This window comes from Procambarus clarkii, chromosome 31 (assembly GCF_040958095.1).
Source record: "Procambarus clarkii isolate CNS0578487 chromosome 31, FALCON_Pclarkii_2.0, whole genome shotgun sequence".
NCBI classification, from domain to species: domain Eukaryota; kingdom Metazoa; phylum Arthropoda; class Malacostraca; order Decapoda; family Cambaridae; genus Procambarus; species Procambarus clarkii.
In genome coordinates, this window is record NC_091180.1 from 12,110,930 (window position 1) to 12,129,311 (window position 18,382).

The following is an 18,382-nucleotide window of genomic DNA, read 5'->3' on the forward strand; positions in this document are numbered from 1 at the left end:
GATGTTGTGTCCATCATACACTCAATAAAAACCAAAGCTGGGAACATCAGTGAAATCCCATCCATTGTATACAAGAGCGCCTCCCATGCCCTTGCACCACCTATAGCTGTGCTGTTCAACAAATCCCTTGAGTGTCATACCTTCCCTGATATCCTTAAAAAAGCAAGAGTGACATCAGTTCATAAAGGAGGTAATCCGGCAGACATAAGCAATTATAGACCAATATCAAACCTACCCATACTATCAAAAATATTTGAAAAAAATATCTACAAACAGCTCTACTCCTATCTCGTAAAATTTGACATTCTTAGCCCCTGCCAGTTTGGCTTCCGCTCCCAAATGAGTACCAACGATGCAATTATTAGTCTCCTTGATATAATTTACTCAGCCCTTGACAAAAATGAGTTTCCGATTGGACTCTTCATTGACTTGAGAAAGGCCTTTGATACTGTTAATCACAATTACCTCTTACGTAAACTCCATCATTACGGAATCTGAGGCCATACACTGGACTATATCCAATCCTATCTTAGTGATAGACACCAATGTGTAGCCATCAATAATATAACCTCTCCCACTCTACCAATAACTGTTGGAGTGCCACAGGGTAGCATCTTGGGACCTCTCCTATTTCTCATATACATCAATGATCTGCCTAACGTCTCTAACATTCTGAAACCTATTTTGTTTGCCGATGATACTACCCTCATCTACTCTAACCCCAACCCACATACACTAAATAATGTTGTTAATAATGAACTAAAAAAAGTCCACTTATGGATGTCAACCAACAAACTAACACTTAACATAGAAAAGACCTACTACATCTTATTTGGAAGCAAATCTACAAATGCAATTCAGCTTCAGATAGTCAATGTAACCATTAGCAATAAAAATGATGGAAAGTTTCTCGGCCTATTCCTAGACAAGAGACTCGACTTCAGTACCCACATACAACACATAACTATGGAAGTCTCTAAAGCAGTTGGTATACTCTCCAAAATCAGATATTATGTACCTAACTCTGCTCTCATCTCGCTATATTATGCACTAATCTATCCCTATCTTAATTATGGTATCTGTGCATGGGGTTCAACCACTGCAAACCACCTCAAGTCCATCATCACCCAGCAAAAATCTGCTATCAGAATAATAACAAATTCTGCTTTCAGACAACACTCAGCCCCCTTGTTTAACTCCCTAAACATGCTAAACATAATCTCACCCCACAAATTCTCTTGTGTCAACTACATTTACAAAACACTGTTCTTAAATGCAAATCCTGCTCTGAAACTCTCCCTGGACAGATGTAATAGGACCCATTATCACCACACCAGAAATAAATATCTCTTTGATATCCCCAGAGTCAAACTTAATCTGTGCAAACACTCTATGCAAATAAAGGGACCGAGTCTATGGAACTCATTCCCTATTGAATTGAAAAGCTGTCCAACTTTTGCGTCATTCAAAAACAATACTAAAAAGTACCTAATTTCATCTTCATAGTTTTTTACCTTTTGCTTTAAAATTGCACTGTATCTATTGCTACCCAATCTCCCAATCTTTATGTACCCAATCTGAACATCTTTATCATTGTGATCATTGCTGTCTTCTTATATGTGGTGTCAATCTGCTGTATGGTGTCTGTTAATCTTGTTTAAATTACCAATCAAGCTGTCAATGTAATCAATCAGCTTTAATTTACCAATGTGCTTTAATATACTTACTAATCTCTCTCATCTCATTTTTTTCTTTTAATGTATCTGTTATTATTTTATTAATTCTGCTAGAATTTACCTACTTAAAATTATCTGTTAGATTAAGGACCTGCCCGAAACGCTGCGCGTACTAGTGGCTTTACAAGATTGTAAATACTATGCTATGTATTCTCACAAACCCAATGTACCTTCTTGTATAAAAATAAATAAATAAATATGGCATTTTTAGGATTTCACTAATTTCTTTGTCATCCTCAGTGTATGAATCATCACTCATATGAATAGGTCCAGTACTGGCAGTAGTTTTTGCTTTTGATTTCGCTTATGTGAAGAAATATTTCGCGTTTTTCTTTATTTCTTGAATTGTTTTCTGTTCTAGTTGCCTTTCTTCAATCTGATATGAGTGTTTCTGACGAGTCTGCTCGATTTCTTCGATTTCCCTGTTGAAATTATTCTTAGTTTGTAGGGATAGTCGTGTCTGCCTAAGCATTTCCGTTACTTTGTTCTTCTTTTGTAGTGTCGTCTGCATTCCCTTTCTGGCTTTCCTCAAAGGGATATGTTTCACAGACTTTATATGCTTCCGAAGTCAATTTTTCTATTCCTTGTTGTCACGTTTCGCCCCCCTTTCCTTCCTTATGTAGATAGGGTTATTCCCGCGAGTCTTCGCCCCCCCCCTTGTACCTGGGCGCCACTGCTCGCCCTGGGGCCACCCCAGTCTACCAAGGGCTGGCCTTGAATTGCACCCCTGTCGAGTGGGGAAATCCAGTCTTACCTCTGTTGCTCTCTGTTGGATTTGCCCGCCGTGACACTGGGATGAAATACAGGTAAATCCTTACCTCTTCGTCCAAGGTCGCCAGTTGGGTATTTATATTCGTGTCCCAGCAAAACTTCTCAGTGGTCTTACTCATAATCGCAGCCCAAGGATGCATTGCAGTGTAACATAAATGGTTTACTCAAATAGCCCTAGAGATGAAGGCTCACTCAGTGTTAAAATTGATAAGTTTACTGAAGAAAGCTACACTGGATCTGCATAAATAATGATGTAATTGGAGCTGTCCGTCGGTGGCAACACTCCTCGTCCACATCTGGAGACCCAGTCAGCTGGACGATCCAGAAGCTCGCTCCTGGCCTCCTGGATCTAACCACTTCTTCCAGCTGCCCAAAATGTCACTACACCCATGTGCATGTATCTATTAACCCATGCCAACATGAGTAACCTGGCTCCTAGCCTAAACTCTCTACCGCACTGGTAGTAATATATAGAGACAATGTTCACGACATGAAAGATATCCTAGCTCACCTAGATCAAGGGGTAATGGGAGGGAAAATTATCTACCTTAACTCTTTCTGCTACATAGTCGACGTATCCTCTGACGAGAGTCGCTGAGGTCCTCGGTCCTGGCGTTTGGTCCTCCGTTGATCAGGGTCCTGTACACACAAGGTTCTCAGTCGACCTGTAGATGCGCGTCCTCGCCGTTCTCACACTCTGCAGGCAGATCCTCCTCCTCCTCCTCTTGAGGTACTGGAGACAGGTCCCTGAGCACGTCGTCGTCTTCCTCTCTTTGCTGGAACTGTGGACAAAACTTGCAGTCCGGACCAGCGTCCTCTCCTCAAAACTCCAGTGGACTTGTCCCAACCACAGCAGGCCGCCTGAAGTGTTTGAACGTGTCCCGCTAGGTGTCCCAGCCCAACATTCGTCTCTGCCACAGACTATCAGTAAAAGAGCACTTGGTGCTCTAACACCAGCCAAGCCTTGCTTCCATGTACTCTACAGGGGTCAGGTGACCTCCCACGATATTTGCAGTATCAATGCGGCTGCTTGGGTCCACTGGTTGGGGCTTCCTAGCCTCTAAATCGGGAGCTCACTTTAGCGCGGCCATTCTCTATGACGGGCCGTGACATACTGAGCCCGCAGGGGTGCCTGCCGCCTGGAGCCCTCTGCCTCGTGACGTCACACCGCCCGAGGGCTCCTCCCCACTAGTTCATGATGTCATGTGACCCTACCAGGCCAATCAACAGCCAGCAGGCGGCACGCTTCTTTGGCGGGAAGCGGAGTGCCTCGGCGCCATCTTATAACTCAAAAGGGCATAAACCACTTGTATAACCAAACTAAAATGGCAAATTCACTGCCAACACGATAACGTTCCATACCTTCATATATATCAAAATGTTCCCTGAACATCAGAGAACGTTCAGGTTGCAGAGATATGACTCTTGATGCCGGGACAGTAAAGATATAGGGGTGGGACACCGTCACATTGTGTAGGATTTTTATTAGTTGTACTTAGAACAGTTTCCCATTGATTGTTTGTGTTTCCTGTTTATTTTCTTCCAGTCTATCCTTTTGTTATTAAAACTGAATTTACTGAATACCGATGAACATGGGGTTTATTGACCACCCTATGAGCCTAGTGTACATAACACAAACTGGAGAGAAAACACATTTGTAAAGCTCAATCAGAATAAGGTACAACAAGAAACAAATGGCCTCACAGGACAAAATCAAAGGATGGCTGGAACTTAGATAAAAGCAAGTGAGACCTGCATGGTTTGCCGACAACTCAGGAGTACAGTCCACCTCCACATCAGCAACAGAACTGGTGTGGAAGGTTGGAGGCGACAGAGCTCTGGGAGCCCCAATCGGCAGGTGGGGACGAGGGGTAGTGCCAACAAACTCTCACGTTTGTTTCTAGATTTAATTGTTTACATTGTTAGGAGAGTTGGGATTTCACTTGGTGGATTTTAGGCTTCAGTCTCTTTGAACCCAGCTGTGGTCTGTATTCATTCACGAACTTTCTGAATGCTTTTCCTGGTGAGGTGACAGTGTCACCTCTCTGAGCCTCAGTGGGGGAAGGGGAGCAGGCTCTAGCTCTGGTCCCTGGTGGGCCAAGCAGAACACTGTGGCTGATGTGACCTAGTAGTTGGGAGCCATCTCAGCAAGGTAATTTCAGGGAGCCACAAGGGGCTTTCCCTAGAAAATATACACGAGAGGTTCTCTTTCTTCAAGTTATGTTGACCTCATGGTTAAAAATTTTTCTTATATCCACAAGTCATTGAAGGGATATTTTTATTAAATACTTACCAGTAACATACCAAGACTTAAATTCTACAAATACTGTAGATGTTTTATATTATTGGCAATTGTACTAGTCTTAAATGGGGAAATATTTACTTGCAATATGGCCCCCAATCTATATCTACTTCTTGGTTATCTATGTCATGAATATGGCAAGTTAATGTTAATGTGATAAGTTTTACTTTTGGTTCTATAAAAACTAAAGGAATTGTAATTATGGCAAATTGTTAGGCCAATGTGACTACAGTATATAGCACCTGGAAAAACACAAGGGGTTAACTAAGAGCTGGGATATAACGACAGAGTGAAGGAATTGAGCCAACCACTTACACCATCAGATATTAAAAGCCAACTTGGCAAGAAGTGTTGATTGCACTGTACCGCACTGGAACAATGATTACAAATTCTTGTTGATCAGATCACAACTTAATTGAAGTTTTGACAAGCATGGGGAATAGACCTTCAAAACCAGTCACGATTCCCGGTGGAGGAGATTTCAGCAAATTCAACTTCAATAATAGACAGATAAACTGGGAGCAAATAAACCAAGACTTCACAGAAATAAGCTGGGAAGAACAGCTAGAAAAATGCAAACTGGAACCAGTGCCCGGAAAAAATAAGCTCAGTAGCAATAGAAATATGTTCAAACCACATACCCCTAAGAAAAAAAAAAGAGGAAGAGATGCAGATTGGAACGGGAACGTCGTTCCCTATATAGGCGAAGAAAACAAATCGCGGAACAACTTGAGAGTCACACCCTACCTCAAGAACGGCGAAGAAGGTTAGGTAGAGAAATAGAAACAATTGAACTAAAGCTACAAGAATCATATGCAATCCGGGAGAGGATTGCATATGATTCTTGTAGCTTTAGTTCAAAAAAAGGCCATCAGTGAAATAGAGAAATCCAAAATATTTTTTCTCCTATGCAAAATCAAGATAAAAAAAACACATCTAGTATCTAGGCTTAGGGCCCACGCAGGAATATTCCTTAAGGGGGGCGTTATTCGGGTATCATAAAGTTGTTGTTTAGTGTCAACCATTATTTTTGACTAGTTGTATATGAAAAGGGCTACAATTGTTCGAAGTCTCAGTACTGTAGCCTAAATAGTAAGGGAGATTTTTAATTTTTTTATTTTTTTCAACGAATTTTACACATTTTCAAGTGTAAATTTACAACCACACCTTTCAGATATAATCATTCTATGACACTTTTCTGACACATTAACATATAATAAAGGATCTCTAGCAAAAGATTTTCCAAAACGTCTTTAGTTTTCCTAATACAAATAGTCTAAGTTCCCCCCCCCAAAATTATGCAAATATATCATGTTTATTGCTATTATAAAGTCAATAAAGAACTCAAGATAAAAACATTTGCAAACGATTTTAGAGACATAAAATTTATATATAATGTGTAAGTTTCATGTAAATTGCATAAAAAATGAAAAAGATATTCATGTTCAAGTAACATAAACTTTCAAGTAAGTAAAAAATAAAGTCTAAGGTGTTGCCCTCTGTGGCTGAAGTTGACATCAACCAATTTCCTCCAAAATTGGCACCCTTACAGATAGGCTTACGTGCAGTCAGGTGTATAAGTTTCATGCAAATCGCCCCATAAACAAAAGAGAGAGATAAAATTAAAAAAAAAAAAAAAAAAATGAAATTTGACTTTTTTTTTTTAACTAAATTTTTTGAATTATAATTTGCCCACTCTCAAGCTAAACGAAATTTCTTTCATCCTAAACCTGCTTCCAACACTAGTAGCACTGTACTATGCCTTCCCTTCATATCTGAACTCAAAACTTTTACCAATACCTTTCGTCCTCTTGACATTAAACTCGCCTTTCGACAAACTAACACACTTCGTAGCAATCTAGTTCACACTGCTCCTCCTGCTTCTAATGCTGCTGGTGTCTACTCTATTTCCTGTTCATCTTGTCCTCTCCAATACTTTGGCGAAACTGGCCGTACACTGAATGACAGACTTAAAGAACACAAGAGAAGTGTTATGTCTGCAGACACTAACAATGCTCTCTTCTGCCATGTGAGGGATTCTAATCATCCCATTGATTGGTCTTCCTCCAAAATAATCTTTCCTGCCTCTACTCTACACAGACGCCGTCTTGTAGAATCGGCTCTTATTAACAATGTACCCAACATGAACTTGAGTCCTGGCTTTGTTGCTGTGGACTCTTCCCTTTCACAGTATATACTCAAATGCTCTAATCTTTCTAACAAACGTGACTTAACATAAGCTTTCCCCCTTCCATTTCTTTCTTTCTCTTTCCCTTTCTTTCTCTCTTCTCCCTTTTTCTGTTCATTGTCTTCTACGCTCCCTTGCTATCCTCTTCTTATTCCTATTACCATCTCCTTCGGTGGTTATAATAGGAGCTGCCTCGTATGGGCCAATAGGCCTGCTGCAGTTCTCATTACTACTATCCCCTACACCTGACTTTCCTCCTCAGCTCTCTCTTGCCTATTTAATTCCTGTCCCTACCTGTCCTCATCACAATCGACTTGAGAATGGTCCAGGACGGACCGAAACGTCGTCGTCTCTTCAATTTCTAGTGTGTGGTCTGGTCATCATACTTCAGCCACGTTATTGTGACTCATCGCCTGCATATAATTTGTTTTTAATATATGCTATTGTGATACCTGTGAGTCATAGACATGATTTCAGTTGACATTTTTGTTTGATAATCTTTTTTGACCATTTTTGAAAATTTTTGACACATAATTCAATATTTTTTTTCATCCTTCCTATTTATGCTACGATGCTGAGACTTGGGCCAAATGAAACCCTTTTCATATACAACTTGTCAAAAAAGTTTGATTGAAATTGAACGAGTTTTCATTTTTTGCATATTTTGTGAATAACGCCCCCTTAAAAAAAAAAAAAAAACTAGTATCGGGCCCCTGCGAAAGGGAGATGGAACTTTCACCGATGACAACAAAGAAATGAGCGAGCTACTGAGGAAGCAGTACGACTCTGTTTTCAGCGAGCCATTAAACACACTAAAGATTGATAACCCAAATGAATTTTTTATGGATATGATACCAACATCAAATCATATATCAGATGTCACTCTATCCCCACTGGATTTTGAAAAAGTCATAGACAGTATGCCTATGCACTCTGCACCAGGCCCGGATTCTTGGATCTCTATATTCATCAAGAACTGTAAAAAAAAAAAAAAAAATGCTATTGCAGGCCATTCACATTCTTTGGAGACAAAGCCTAGATACTGGCATTATCCCTAACATATTAAAAACAGCAGAAATAGTGCCACTCCATAAAGGAGGCAGAAGTAAAAAATTACAGACCGATAGCACTAACACACCATCTCCATGACCTCGGACAACATGGTTTCAAACAGGGCACTCTTGCCTATCACAGTTGCTGGACCACTATGATATGGCACTAGATGCCATGGAAGACAAACAAAACGATGATGTAATTTACACAGATTTCGCAAAAGCTTTCGACAAGTGTGATCATGGTGTTCTTGCACATAAAATGCGTTCAAAAGGAATTACTGGAAAAATAGGCAGATGGATCTATAATTTCCTGACTAATAGAACCCAATGTGTAATAGTCAACAAAATAAAATCCGGTCCATCAACCGTAGAGCTCAGTCCCCAGGGTACTGTGCTTGCTCCAGTACTGTACTTTTTCTCATCCTCATATCGGACATAGACAAGGACACAACCTATAGTACTGTATAATCCTTTGCTGATGACACTAGAATTTTTATAAGTAGACAACATAGAGGACACAGCAAACCTCCAATCAGATGTAAGTCAGGTCTTTCTATGGGCTACAGAAAATAATCTATGGGCTACAGAAAATAATATGGTGTTTAACGAAGATAAGTTTAAGCTCATGCGCTATGGAAAAAATGAAAATATAAAAACGGAAACCACATACAAAACGTAGTCAAATCATAACATAGAATGGAAAGGCAATGTAAAAAGGATTTGGGTGTACTGATGTCGGAAGACCTTACATTTAAAGAACACAATAAAGTAGCTATCACAACTGCAAGAAAAATGACAGGTTGGATAATAAGAACTTTTCACACTAGAGATGATATACCGATGATGATACTTTTCAAGACGCTAGTGCTTTCTAGAGTGGAATACTGCTGCACAATGACAGCCCCTTTCAAAGCTGGAGGAATTGCTGACCTGGAGAGCGTGCAGAGATCCTTTACTGCTAGAACCCATTCAGTAAAACATCTAAACTATTGGGACTGACTAAAGAGCCTAAATCTGTATTCTCTTTAGCGCAGGCAGGAGAGATACAAAATAATTTACACATGGAAAATATCAAGTTTGGGCTGGTCCCAAACCTGCACACAGAAATAACAGCACATGAGACCAGAAGGCATGGCAGAATATGCAGAATACCCCCGTTGAAGATCAGAGGTGCAACAGGTACTGTACTCTGAGAGAACTATCAGCATCAGAGGCCCAAGACTGTTCAACACACTTCCACTACAAATAAGGTGCATAACTGGCCGACCCCTCACAGTGTTCAAGAGAGAACTTGACAAACACCTCCAAAGGATACCTGATCAACCAGGCTGTGACTCATCCGTCAGGCTGTGAGTAGCCGCGTTCAACAACCTGGTTGACCAGTCCAGCAACGAGGAGGCCTGGTTGACGACCAGGCCGTGGGGTCGCTGAGCCCTGGAATCACCTCGAGGTAACCTCAAAGCCATGGTAACGACCAGTCTAAGTGCATGGACACACATTGAAGATTATTATACATTTTTGCCATGATGATTTTTAAGGAGTATATTAGAATCCATTGCAAGTGCCTAAAATCCTTGACACCAATGTCTTCATCAAATCTTACAAACTATGTTGACACTTTTTCCTTCTGGTTCATTAAAACAAGCATAGCTTTTTATAAGGCTGTTAACACCAGGAAATAAGGAACTTTGATTTATTATAGAAAATATACCAACAAATTAACACTATCTTGCATGCTTTCCAGAATAATATTTAAGGCCATCCAAGGTCGAAGCTCGAGCATACTTCGTTAAAAGGGCAGATACAGGGGTCTTCCCTCCAGCCAAGTCTCTGTAAATAAATTTAAAATAAATATACAGTATATTTTTTTGAACTTGCCTAATGAAATATGGGAACTATTGGAAGATACACCATAGACTAAATGATAAATGACAAAAGATGCAACTATCCTAATACAGTGGTACCTCGGAATGCGATTGTCCCTGTATGCGAGATTTTCGGAAGGCGAGGTGTATTTACTCCAAAAATTTGTCTCGGAAGGCGATGGTTACTTCGGGAGTCGAGTTTGAACGCGAGTTTGTTGATACGCGTACAGCCGACCTAGCGCGTGGTCGTTCGGCGATCGTCGCCCCTCTGCCCCGCTGCCCCTCAGTTCACCATTGTCTCGCGCGCAGTGACTACCCCCACATCAATTCTTGTCGTGAATTTTCAGTGTTTTGTTGGATTTTTGGTGATTTGTCTATACAATTTGTTATTATATATCTCACCATGAGTCCCAAGAAAGCCAGTGGTAAGGATAAAGGCCAGAAAGCTCATGTGAGGATGACAATAGAGGACAAACAAGAGATCATTCGAAAGCATGAGAACGGTACACGTGTTGTTGATCTTTGTAGGCAGTACAACAAAGCGACATCAACAATATGCACTATACTTAAGAAGAAAAATAAGATTATGAGTGCTAATGTGGCAAAAGGAGTAAGAACATTAACGACACAAAGACCACAAATACTTGAAGAAGTGGAAAAGTTGTTATTAATTTGGATACACGACAAGGAGTTGAGGGGTGATAGTGTTTCGGAGGCCATTATTTCTGAGAAAGCCAGGGTGTTGCACGAAGACCTTCTAAAGAAGACCCCTGCAACGAGTGATGCAGATAAGAAAGAGTTTAAGGCAAGCAGGGGCTGGTTTGAAAAATTTAGAAAGAGAAGTGGTATCCATAGTGTTACAAGGCATGGGGAGGCAGCCAGCTCAGACAAACCAGCCGCTGGACGATTTATTGACGAATTTAAAGAGTTTGCAGAGGCTGAGGGATACCTACCGCAACAAGTGTTTAATTGTGACGAAACAGGACTGTTTTGGAAAAGAATGCCTAAGAGGACATACATTACCAAGGAGGAAAAATCCTTGCCTGGACACAAGCCTATGAAAGATAGGTTTACGCTTGTGCTGTGTTCAAATGCGAGTGGCGATTTAAAAATTAAACCCTTGCTAGTGTATCATTCTGAAAATCCAAGGGTTTTCAAACAGTATAATGTGCAGAAAACCCGTTTGTCTGTGATGTGGAAGTCTAATAAAAAAGCATGGGTGACTAGGCTTATTTTTTCGGAGTGGGTGAATGAAGTGCTGTGCCCTGCCATAGAAAAATATCTGCAGGAGAAACAATTGCCACTCAGAGCCGTGCTTCTCCTTGACAATACTCCTGCTCATCCTCCAGGCTTGGAAGATAATTTGATGCCTCAATACAATAAATTCCTCACAGTTAAATTCCTTCCTCCTAACACCACTCCTCTAATTCAGCCTATGGACCAGAAAATCATAGCGAATTTTAAGAAACTGTATGAAAGGGCACTTTTCCGGAAATGTTTTGAAGTGACTGAAGCCACAAACCTCACCCTCAAAGAGTTCTGGAGAGAGCATTTTAACATTTTTAGTGCTTTAAAACTCGTTGACAAAGCCTGGCAAGAAGTGACTCAAAGAACCCTGATCTCTGGCTGGAGAAAATTGTGGCCTGAAGGTGTGAGAGAACTAGACTTTGAGGGGTTTGAGCCTATAAATGATGCGCCTATTGTTGAGGAAATTGTTAGTCTAGGCCAGAAAATGGGCTTGGAATTGGATGGTGATGATGTGGAGGAGTTGGTGGAAGAACACAACGAAGAACTGACCACCGAAGAACTCCTAGCCCTTCAACAGGAACAGCAAGCCAACACAGCAGCGAATGATTCTGCAGTGGAGGAGGAGGTGGTGGCAACAGCACCAGCGAATGTCCCTTCTGCAGTAATTAAGAAGGTGTGTCAGATGTGGGAAGAGATTCAAACAACTATTGAACACACTCACCCAGACAAAACTGTAGTAGGCCGTTGTCTTAATCTTTTCAATGACAATGTGATGCCTTACTACAGAGAGAGCTTGCGAAGAAGGGAAAAGCAAGCTTTCATGGACAAATATTTGGTGAAGAAATCGAGCAGTGAACCTCAACCAGGACCTAGTGGCACTCAGGTTAAACGTCCCAGGGAGAGCACACCAGAAAGGTCCTCACTGCCTGATGTGATTATGGAAGGGGACTCCCCTTCCAAACACTAACTCCTCTCCTCCTCCCCCCTCCTCACCATCTTCCATACGCCTACAGCACTCGACAGTAAGGTAAGTAATAACTGGAACATACTTTTGTAGGTTTATTTAGATGAATTAGGTAAATTAGGTATAAAAATTTAGTTTGATGTGGGGTTTTTGGGGTAGTCAGGAACGGATTAATTCATTTCCCTTTATTTCTTATGGGGAAATTAACTTCGGAATGCGAGTTTTCGGAAGGCGAGGCGTCTCCAGGAACGGATTAAACTCGCATTCTGAGGTATGCCTGTATAACGTAACACAGTAAAGGTATGGATTTTCATGTCACTAATGTCAAAACATGGACCCCAACCAGAACTATGCAGAATGTGTGTAATAGTGATGAAGGACTTTGTGTGAGGCTTTATAGTTGTAATTTAAACAGCTTAATTAATTTTAAAAGATTAAAGAAGCAACAATAAATCAAATATGATCAAGAGTAGGAACTGCTTCAGTTTTGTGTTAAACAATGATTCTGGAAAAGCCTCCCGCTTTTCGCCTCTCTTTTTCCCGAAGATGTTGTTCATGAATTTTGGCTGCGACAACGGCTTCTTGTCATCCAGTTTCTCATTTGCTGTGCACTCAGAGTTCTGTCACTCATTACTGGAGGAAGTGTGATCAGGCTGGGGGTTTGCCTGGTGTTGACTGAGGTAAGCCCATGGTGGAGCCAGATTCTGGGGCCCTTGCACTTCTCTCAGCTGGTTCTTCTGTTAGTCGGCACTGGTCTCGTGCCTGAGGGAAAGATGCTGCAGCTCATGGTTCACACCGCCCCCTTTCACAGTTTGCCCCTTTGATGGAGCGGTTAGGATGGTGCCTGGCTCAGTTTGCTAACTCCTGGTCCCACTACTTGTGAGCTTACTGTGTCATTTGCCATTGTGGAGTTGGTCCTTCCTTTTGGGTTTTTAGGCCAAGTCTCTTCTCTGCTCCTTTGCTGGGTCACTGAGAACTGGTTGGCTTCCAATGAGGTTGAAATGATCATATCTCTTCATTGGGTGTACCGTCTTTTCCCAGTCCCGAGAAAGGATTCAGTAGATCTTAGGTTCATCCTTGATCTCTTGGGTTTGAAAATGTTCATTCCCTGTCATTCATTCATTCATTCCCAGATGCATCTTGTATTAGAGGACGAGTCGTAGATTTCTCCGGAACAAAAATAATGCTTGCTGGCATGTCCTAATACATCTGAGGTTCATCAATTGTTTACATTTTGTAGTGGTGGTGCCGCAGGGTTACTGCTTTCAGGCTTTGCTCTTCAACTTGAATCAGGCTTCCCATGTTTTCACAGTGCCGGTCGGCCGAGAGGACAGCACGCTGGACTTGTGATCCTGTGGTCCTGGGTTCGATCCCAGGCGCCGGCGAGAAACAATGGGCAGAGTTTCTTTCATCCTATGCCCCTGTTACCTAGCAGTAAAATAGGTACCTGGTTGTTAGTCAGCTGTCACGGGCTGCTTCCTGGGGGTGGAGGCCTGGCCGAGGACCGGGCCGCGGGGACACTAAAAAGCCCCGAAATCATCTGAAGATAACCTCAAGATGGGTTGTGGTGGTCCACCTATGTGTTTTAGGGGTTTGAGTTTGGCCTACCTTGATGACTGGCTGGTTTAATCCCCCAGTCAGTCCCATGTCATCTGGCCAGGGATCTGGTTCTTTTCCAGCTTGCTGGGTTCGAGTTCCCGGTGAAATGGAGGAAGTCCCAGTTGGTTGTCCCAGGCTTGACTTGACTGGGTCTTGTTTGGGACTCTCAGTTGGCTTCAATTTCCTTTTCTATGGAGGCCATGCTCTGTCTGCAGTGTAACAAGAGAGCAGTACATAGCAGAAGACATAACACCATAACAGACACAGGGGCATGGCACCAGACAATCAGTGCAAGATAATAGAAAACTCACACCTCAGAGAAGCTAACCATGGGACAGGTTAACTCGGGTCAATGGTGATGTGGTCACAAGGTTGTCAGATACGATGCCATCATGCTAAATCCAAAAGGATTAACTCTTCCACATCAAAAGCAAGCTGAAGACCTCACATGCCTCGTTCAGCTGAATACTGTAGGAGAGTTTACGTCCAGAGACAGAACAGGGAGAGAATTTGTGGAGGGTGGAAGTGTTGTTTGTGGCTCCGGGAAAGACATCGTCCTTCGTTGTCGTGGAGCAACTAGTGTAGTAAGTACAGCTCTTTTGTACCCAGCACCTTACCATTCAATTATCTTTACCTCAGGTAGGGAATTCCTAGTTAGGAATTGTCATTTTAATGTGTTAAATAAAGTCATATTTTCAAAATGTCATTCCATTGTGTATTAATGGTTATCTTCGTTATCTTTAGGTTATCTTTAGGTGACTTCGGGGCTTTAGTGTCCCCGCGGCCCGGTCCTTGACCAGGCCTCCACCCCCAGGAAGCAGCCCGTGACAGCTGACTAACACCCAGGTACCTATTTACTGCTAGGTAACAGGGGCATAGGGCGAAAGAAACTCTGCCCATTGTTTCTCGCCGGCGCCCGGGATCGAACCCGGGACCACAAGATCACAAGTCCAGTGTGCTGTCTGCTCGGCCGACCGGCTCCCGGTACCCAGTATCTTAGTGATACTGGGCTTACCACCCCTTTTGACCCCTAGTGACCTAATGCTCTTAATTATCCAGTAATCCTCCACCATCAGTCTATTGTTGAGGTGTCAATACTAGAGGTGTCCAGCCTTGCTCCCATTTATTCTATGGTACATCCAAAGTGGTTTTAGGATTATTCGAGTGACAGGCCAGGATCCATATACCATTCACTTGTTCTTTACACCTGTCCCGGTAGGACATTATACATCTACAAGTCCTACGGTTCTCTCTTTCTCTCTCCGGCCCCGCCTGGTAACTCAGGGTAGTGGCAGTGTTCTTATGTGGAAAGTCATATACAAAGACTATTGAAGCTAATATTTAATTCTCTCGCGATCTCCGCTCTTCCCGTCCCTCTTGCTCGCTCTCTCTCCCTCTTCCTTGATCTTTCTCCCTCGTTCTCTCACTCTACTCCCTTAAGTTACCCACTCAAGTCCATCTTGAGTGATTACTTAGGTCCTCGTGTGACGGACCAAGTGTTAATATATTACAGTAGCGGTTATTACAATGGTAGTAGCAGTCACATATTATTACAGCAGCTCCACCAGTATCTAGTGTTGGATTGGCCCTGGATGACTTGGCGGTTGCTTGAGCAGCAGTGTGGGAGCCTGGACTATGCCTGCATGGTCTTTTCACTGGGTGGGGTAAAGCTCTGGGCATACTGGTTTCTCTGTTTCTACCCATTTCACCACTGACATGACTGTCAGGCTTGGGCTCTAATCACACTTCATCGGCTTTTGCTTTGCTAGCTTCCCCGTCAGGCATTTGGGGTTCAGTCCCATGACACCATCTTCTGATGTCACTTAATGTGTTTATGGAACCATCAACTCTGGGCTGGGGCTTCATGATTAGAGCTTGCCAGGCCATCCAGGACTGATGGTCAGGCCTGTTCCATGGGCATACAGTACGGTGTATGAGTTTATAGCCATGTGGCATGCCTTGAGGAGGATTCGGATTCCTCCGTGCTCCATACTCTGACCTCATTCAGACTACTTCCCAGTGGTTTATTGCCTGAACCAGTGGGTTTACTTTGGTCCATTGTGCTGGAGCTGGATGCTATGTGTAACTCATCTTCTGGATTCTTGGGGTTTGGCTCTCTGCACCATTCACATTTGGGGGAGTTTCCAATGTTCTCGTAGACAGTCTCCCAATATTTTTGTCCCATTTCCATGGAGTTGACAACACGTCCTTCCAGTGGCTTTGTGAGATGTTAAGGAGCCACGATATGGATCTCTTTATGCTGCATGGAATCAGTGCTTGCTTCCTATGTGGCTCCATTCTCCAAATCACAAGGCTCTCTTGGTGATACCTTTTGGCTGGACTGGTTGAGGTGGGTGTTTCTCTACCTATTTTGCCCAGTTCAGCTGTTGCTCTTGATCTTTGCCAGATCTACAAGGAAAAGAATGATCCTTCTGGCATCTTGGTGGCCAGCTAAGTTTTGGTTTCTAGATCTTGCCCAGTGTCTGAGCCCAAGCATTTTCCCATGGCTTTGACTCTTTCAGGAGATCAGTCTGGTGGCATACCTTGCTGGTTTGAGCTTCTTGGCTCTTCACATCTGGACTTTCTGACACATCTCTATGACCATCACTATGATGAGCAGGTAGGTGAGTTAATTGTGTCAACGAGGCAGCAGTATGAGGTCACTTGGCATTCATTTCACCTCTTTCTATCCCTCCGTCATCTTCCTTCTGCCTCTGTTGGGGTTGTGCTTTCCTTTCTGTCTTGGTTGTTTCTTGATGGGCATGTCATGCCCAATACTGTTGCCTCTTATTGTTCAGAACTGGTGGAGCAGCTACTGCTTGCATTCAGTGTCAATACTGCTTCAACAACGTCCTGCAAGTTGTCTCAACCTTTGTTTCACCTCCGGCCTACCCATGTATCTCCTGACCCTTCTTGTTTTCTGTACTGTGTATTCGCCTTTCCATCCCTCGGTTTCCCTTCGGTTTGGAACTTCTTTTTAACCCTTGTGTTGCTATGGGCTATTTGGCTTTTGTTATCCATTGGCACATAAAAAAAAAAATAAAAAAAAAAATCTTCTTAACCTGTTAATTTGTGTTCCCTGATCACGGGAAAAATAATAAAAAAATCGTAAGTGGCATATTTTGGCCGCAATAGGTTGGGGAAGTCTGTCAAAAATGCGGCGCTGACTCAGCAAGCGTAGGGGGAGTTCTGCTTCGCCCCCGTTGTCAGGCGGTGGGTTACCACAAAGATATAATTACCCAATTATTTCAATGTCTTTGATTTATTTTTTCTTTGTTTTTTTTTTGCTGTAATATTATTCAATAGTGTGTGGTGTGATATATTTATATAATAAAATGTGTGAATCATCGCTGTACTCAAAATTATGGTGTGCATATTAGTGATTCAATTATTATGTTCATACAACAGTGAATAAATACTTTGTTGGTTATTACACTATATACACAGGTTATATATAAGTATCTACAGTTGTGTTCCCCATAGCGAACCACTAATCTTGTATGGTGACGGCAGACAGTAACAGGTGGCCACACACAACTCATGCTCCTTCCCATCATCACTGGTTCAAGGCCAGACGTACTAACGTTCCTCCTTCAAGGATACCGTTTGTGGTGTTATTACCCTATATACTGTACATCATTATATATAAATATCTATACGTTTTGTTCACCATAATTGTTCAACTAAGGCGGTATGGTGCCCAAAGGGCATAGTAGCCACCCTTACCCAGCATGACAAGTCATGCAGATGTTGCCGCCTCCCTCACCAAAATGGCTTCTCTTAACACTCCTTTTGCTGTCATTACACTACATATACACGTTATATATAAGTATCTACATTTGTGTTCACCATAAGGAATCACAAAGTAGGTATGCCGAGTCAAACAGCTGCAAGGAGTGACCACCACACACCAGCTAGCCCGCCACTGACTGCGACTCTCTCCATCCCTCACCTCACCTGACTCGCCACCCTTCTCTTCCCACTATACTGTTTTCTGCTTTTATTCACTATATACAGACGTTATATATAAGTATCTGCATGTTTTATTCACCATAGCGAACGACTAAGCTGGTATAGTGAGTCCAGACAGTAAAAGGTGGTCACACAGAGTCGGCAGATAACGCTACCTCCCTCCCCACCAAGATTACTCCTCCCGCTACAGCACTAATTATCACAACAATCCTGCTATTATCAGAATCCTGGACATTTTTATAACAGTCAGGGGTCTTCTGTAATACTATCATTGCTAAATAGTAGCTTGTACTTATATATTTTGACATTTTTAGGTGATGCTGCGGTCACAAGCTGGTCAGCAGTGCTGTGAGCTCATGCTACGTGCGCCAGCCTTGGTGGCTCACTCAGTACAGGGGTACCTCGGTTTGAGAATTTAATCCGTTCCTGGAGACGGCTCGTAACCCGAAAACTCGTAAACCGAAGCTACTTTTCCCATAAGAAATAATGGGAAATGAATTAATCTGTTCCCGACTACCCAAAAACCTCACTTCAAACTAAATTTTATACCTAATTCATCAAAATCTACACTACAAAACTATGTTCAAGTTATTACTTACCCTTGCTGATGACTGCTGTTGGCGTATGGAAGATGGTGAGGAGGGGGAGGAGGAGAGAGGTTATTGTTTGAAAGGGGAGTCCC

General features: G+C 42.4%; 1 protein-coding gene across 1 annotated transcript in view; it reads right to left on the reverse strand.

Moving 5' to 3' along the window:
* Window positions 1–9,731: 9,731 nt before the first annotated feature.
* Window positions 9,732–18,382, reverse strand: part of LOC123758617 (sister chromatid cohesion protein DCC1) — a 44,225-nt gene continuing 35,574 nt past the window's right edge. Inside the window, exon 10 of the mRNA XM_045743073.2 lies at window positions 9,732–9,882. Within this exon, the coding sequence (XP_045599029.2) occupies window positions 9,777–9,882 (106 nt within the window). The 3' untranslated portion in view covers window positions 9,732–9,776. The remainder of the gene's footprint in view (window positions 9,883–18,382) is intronic.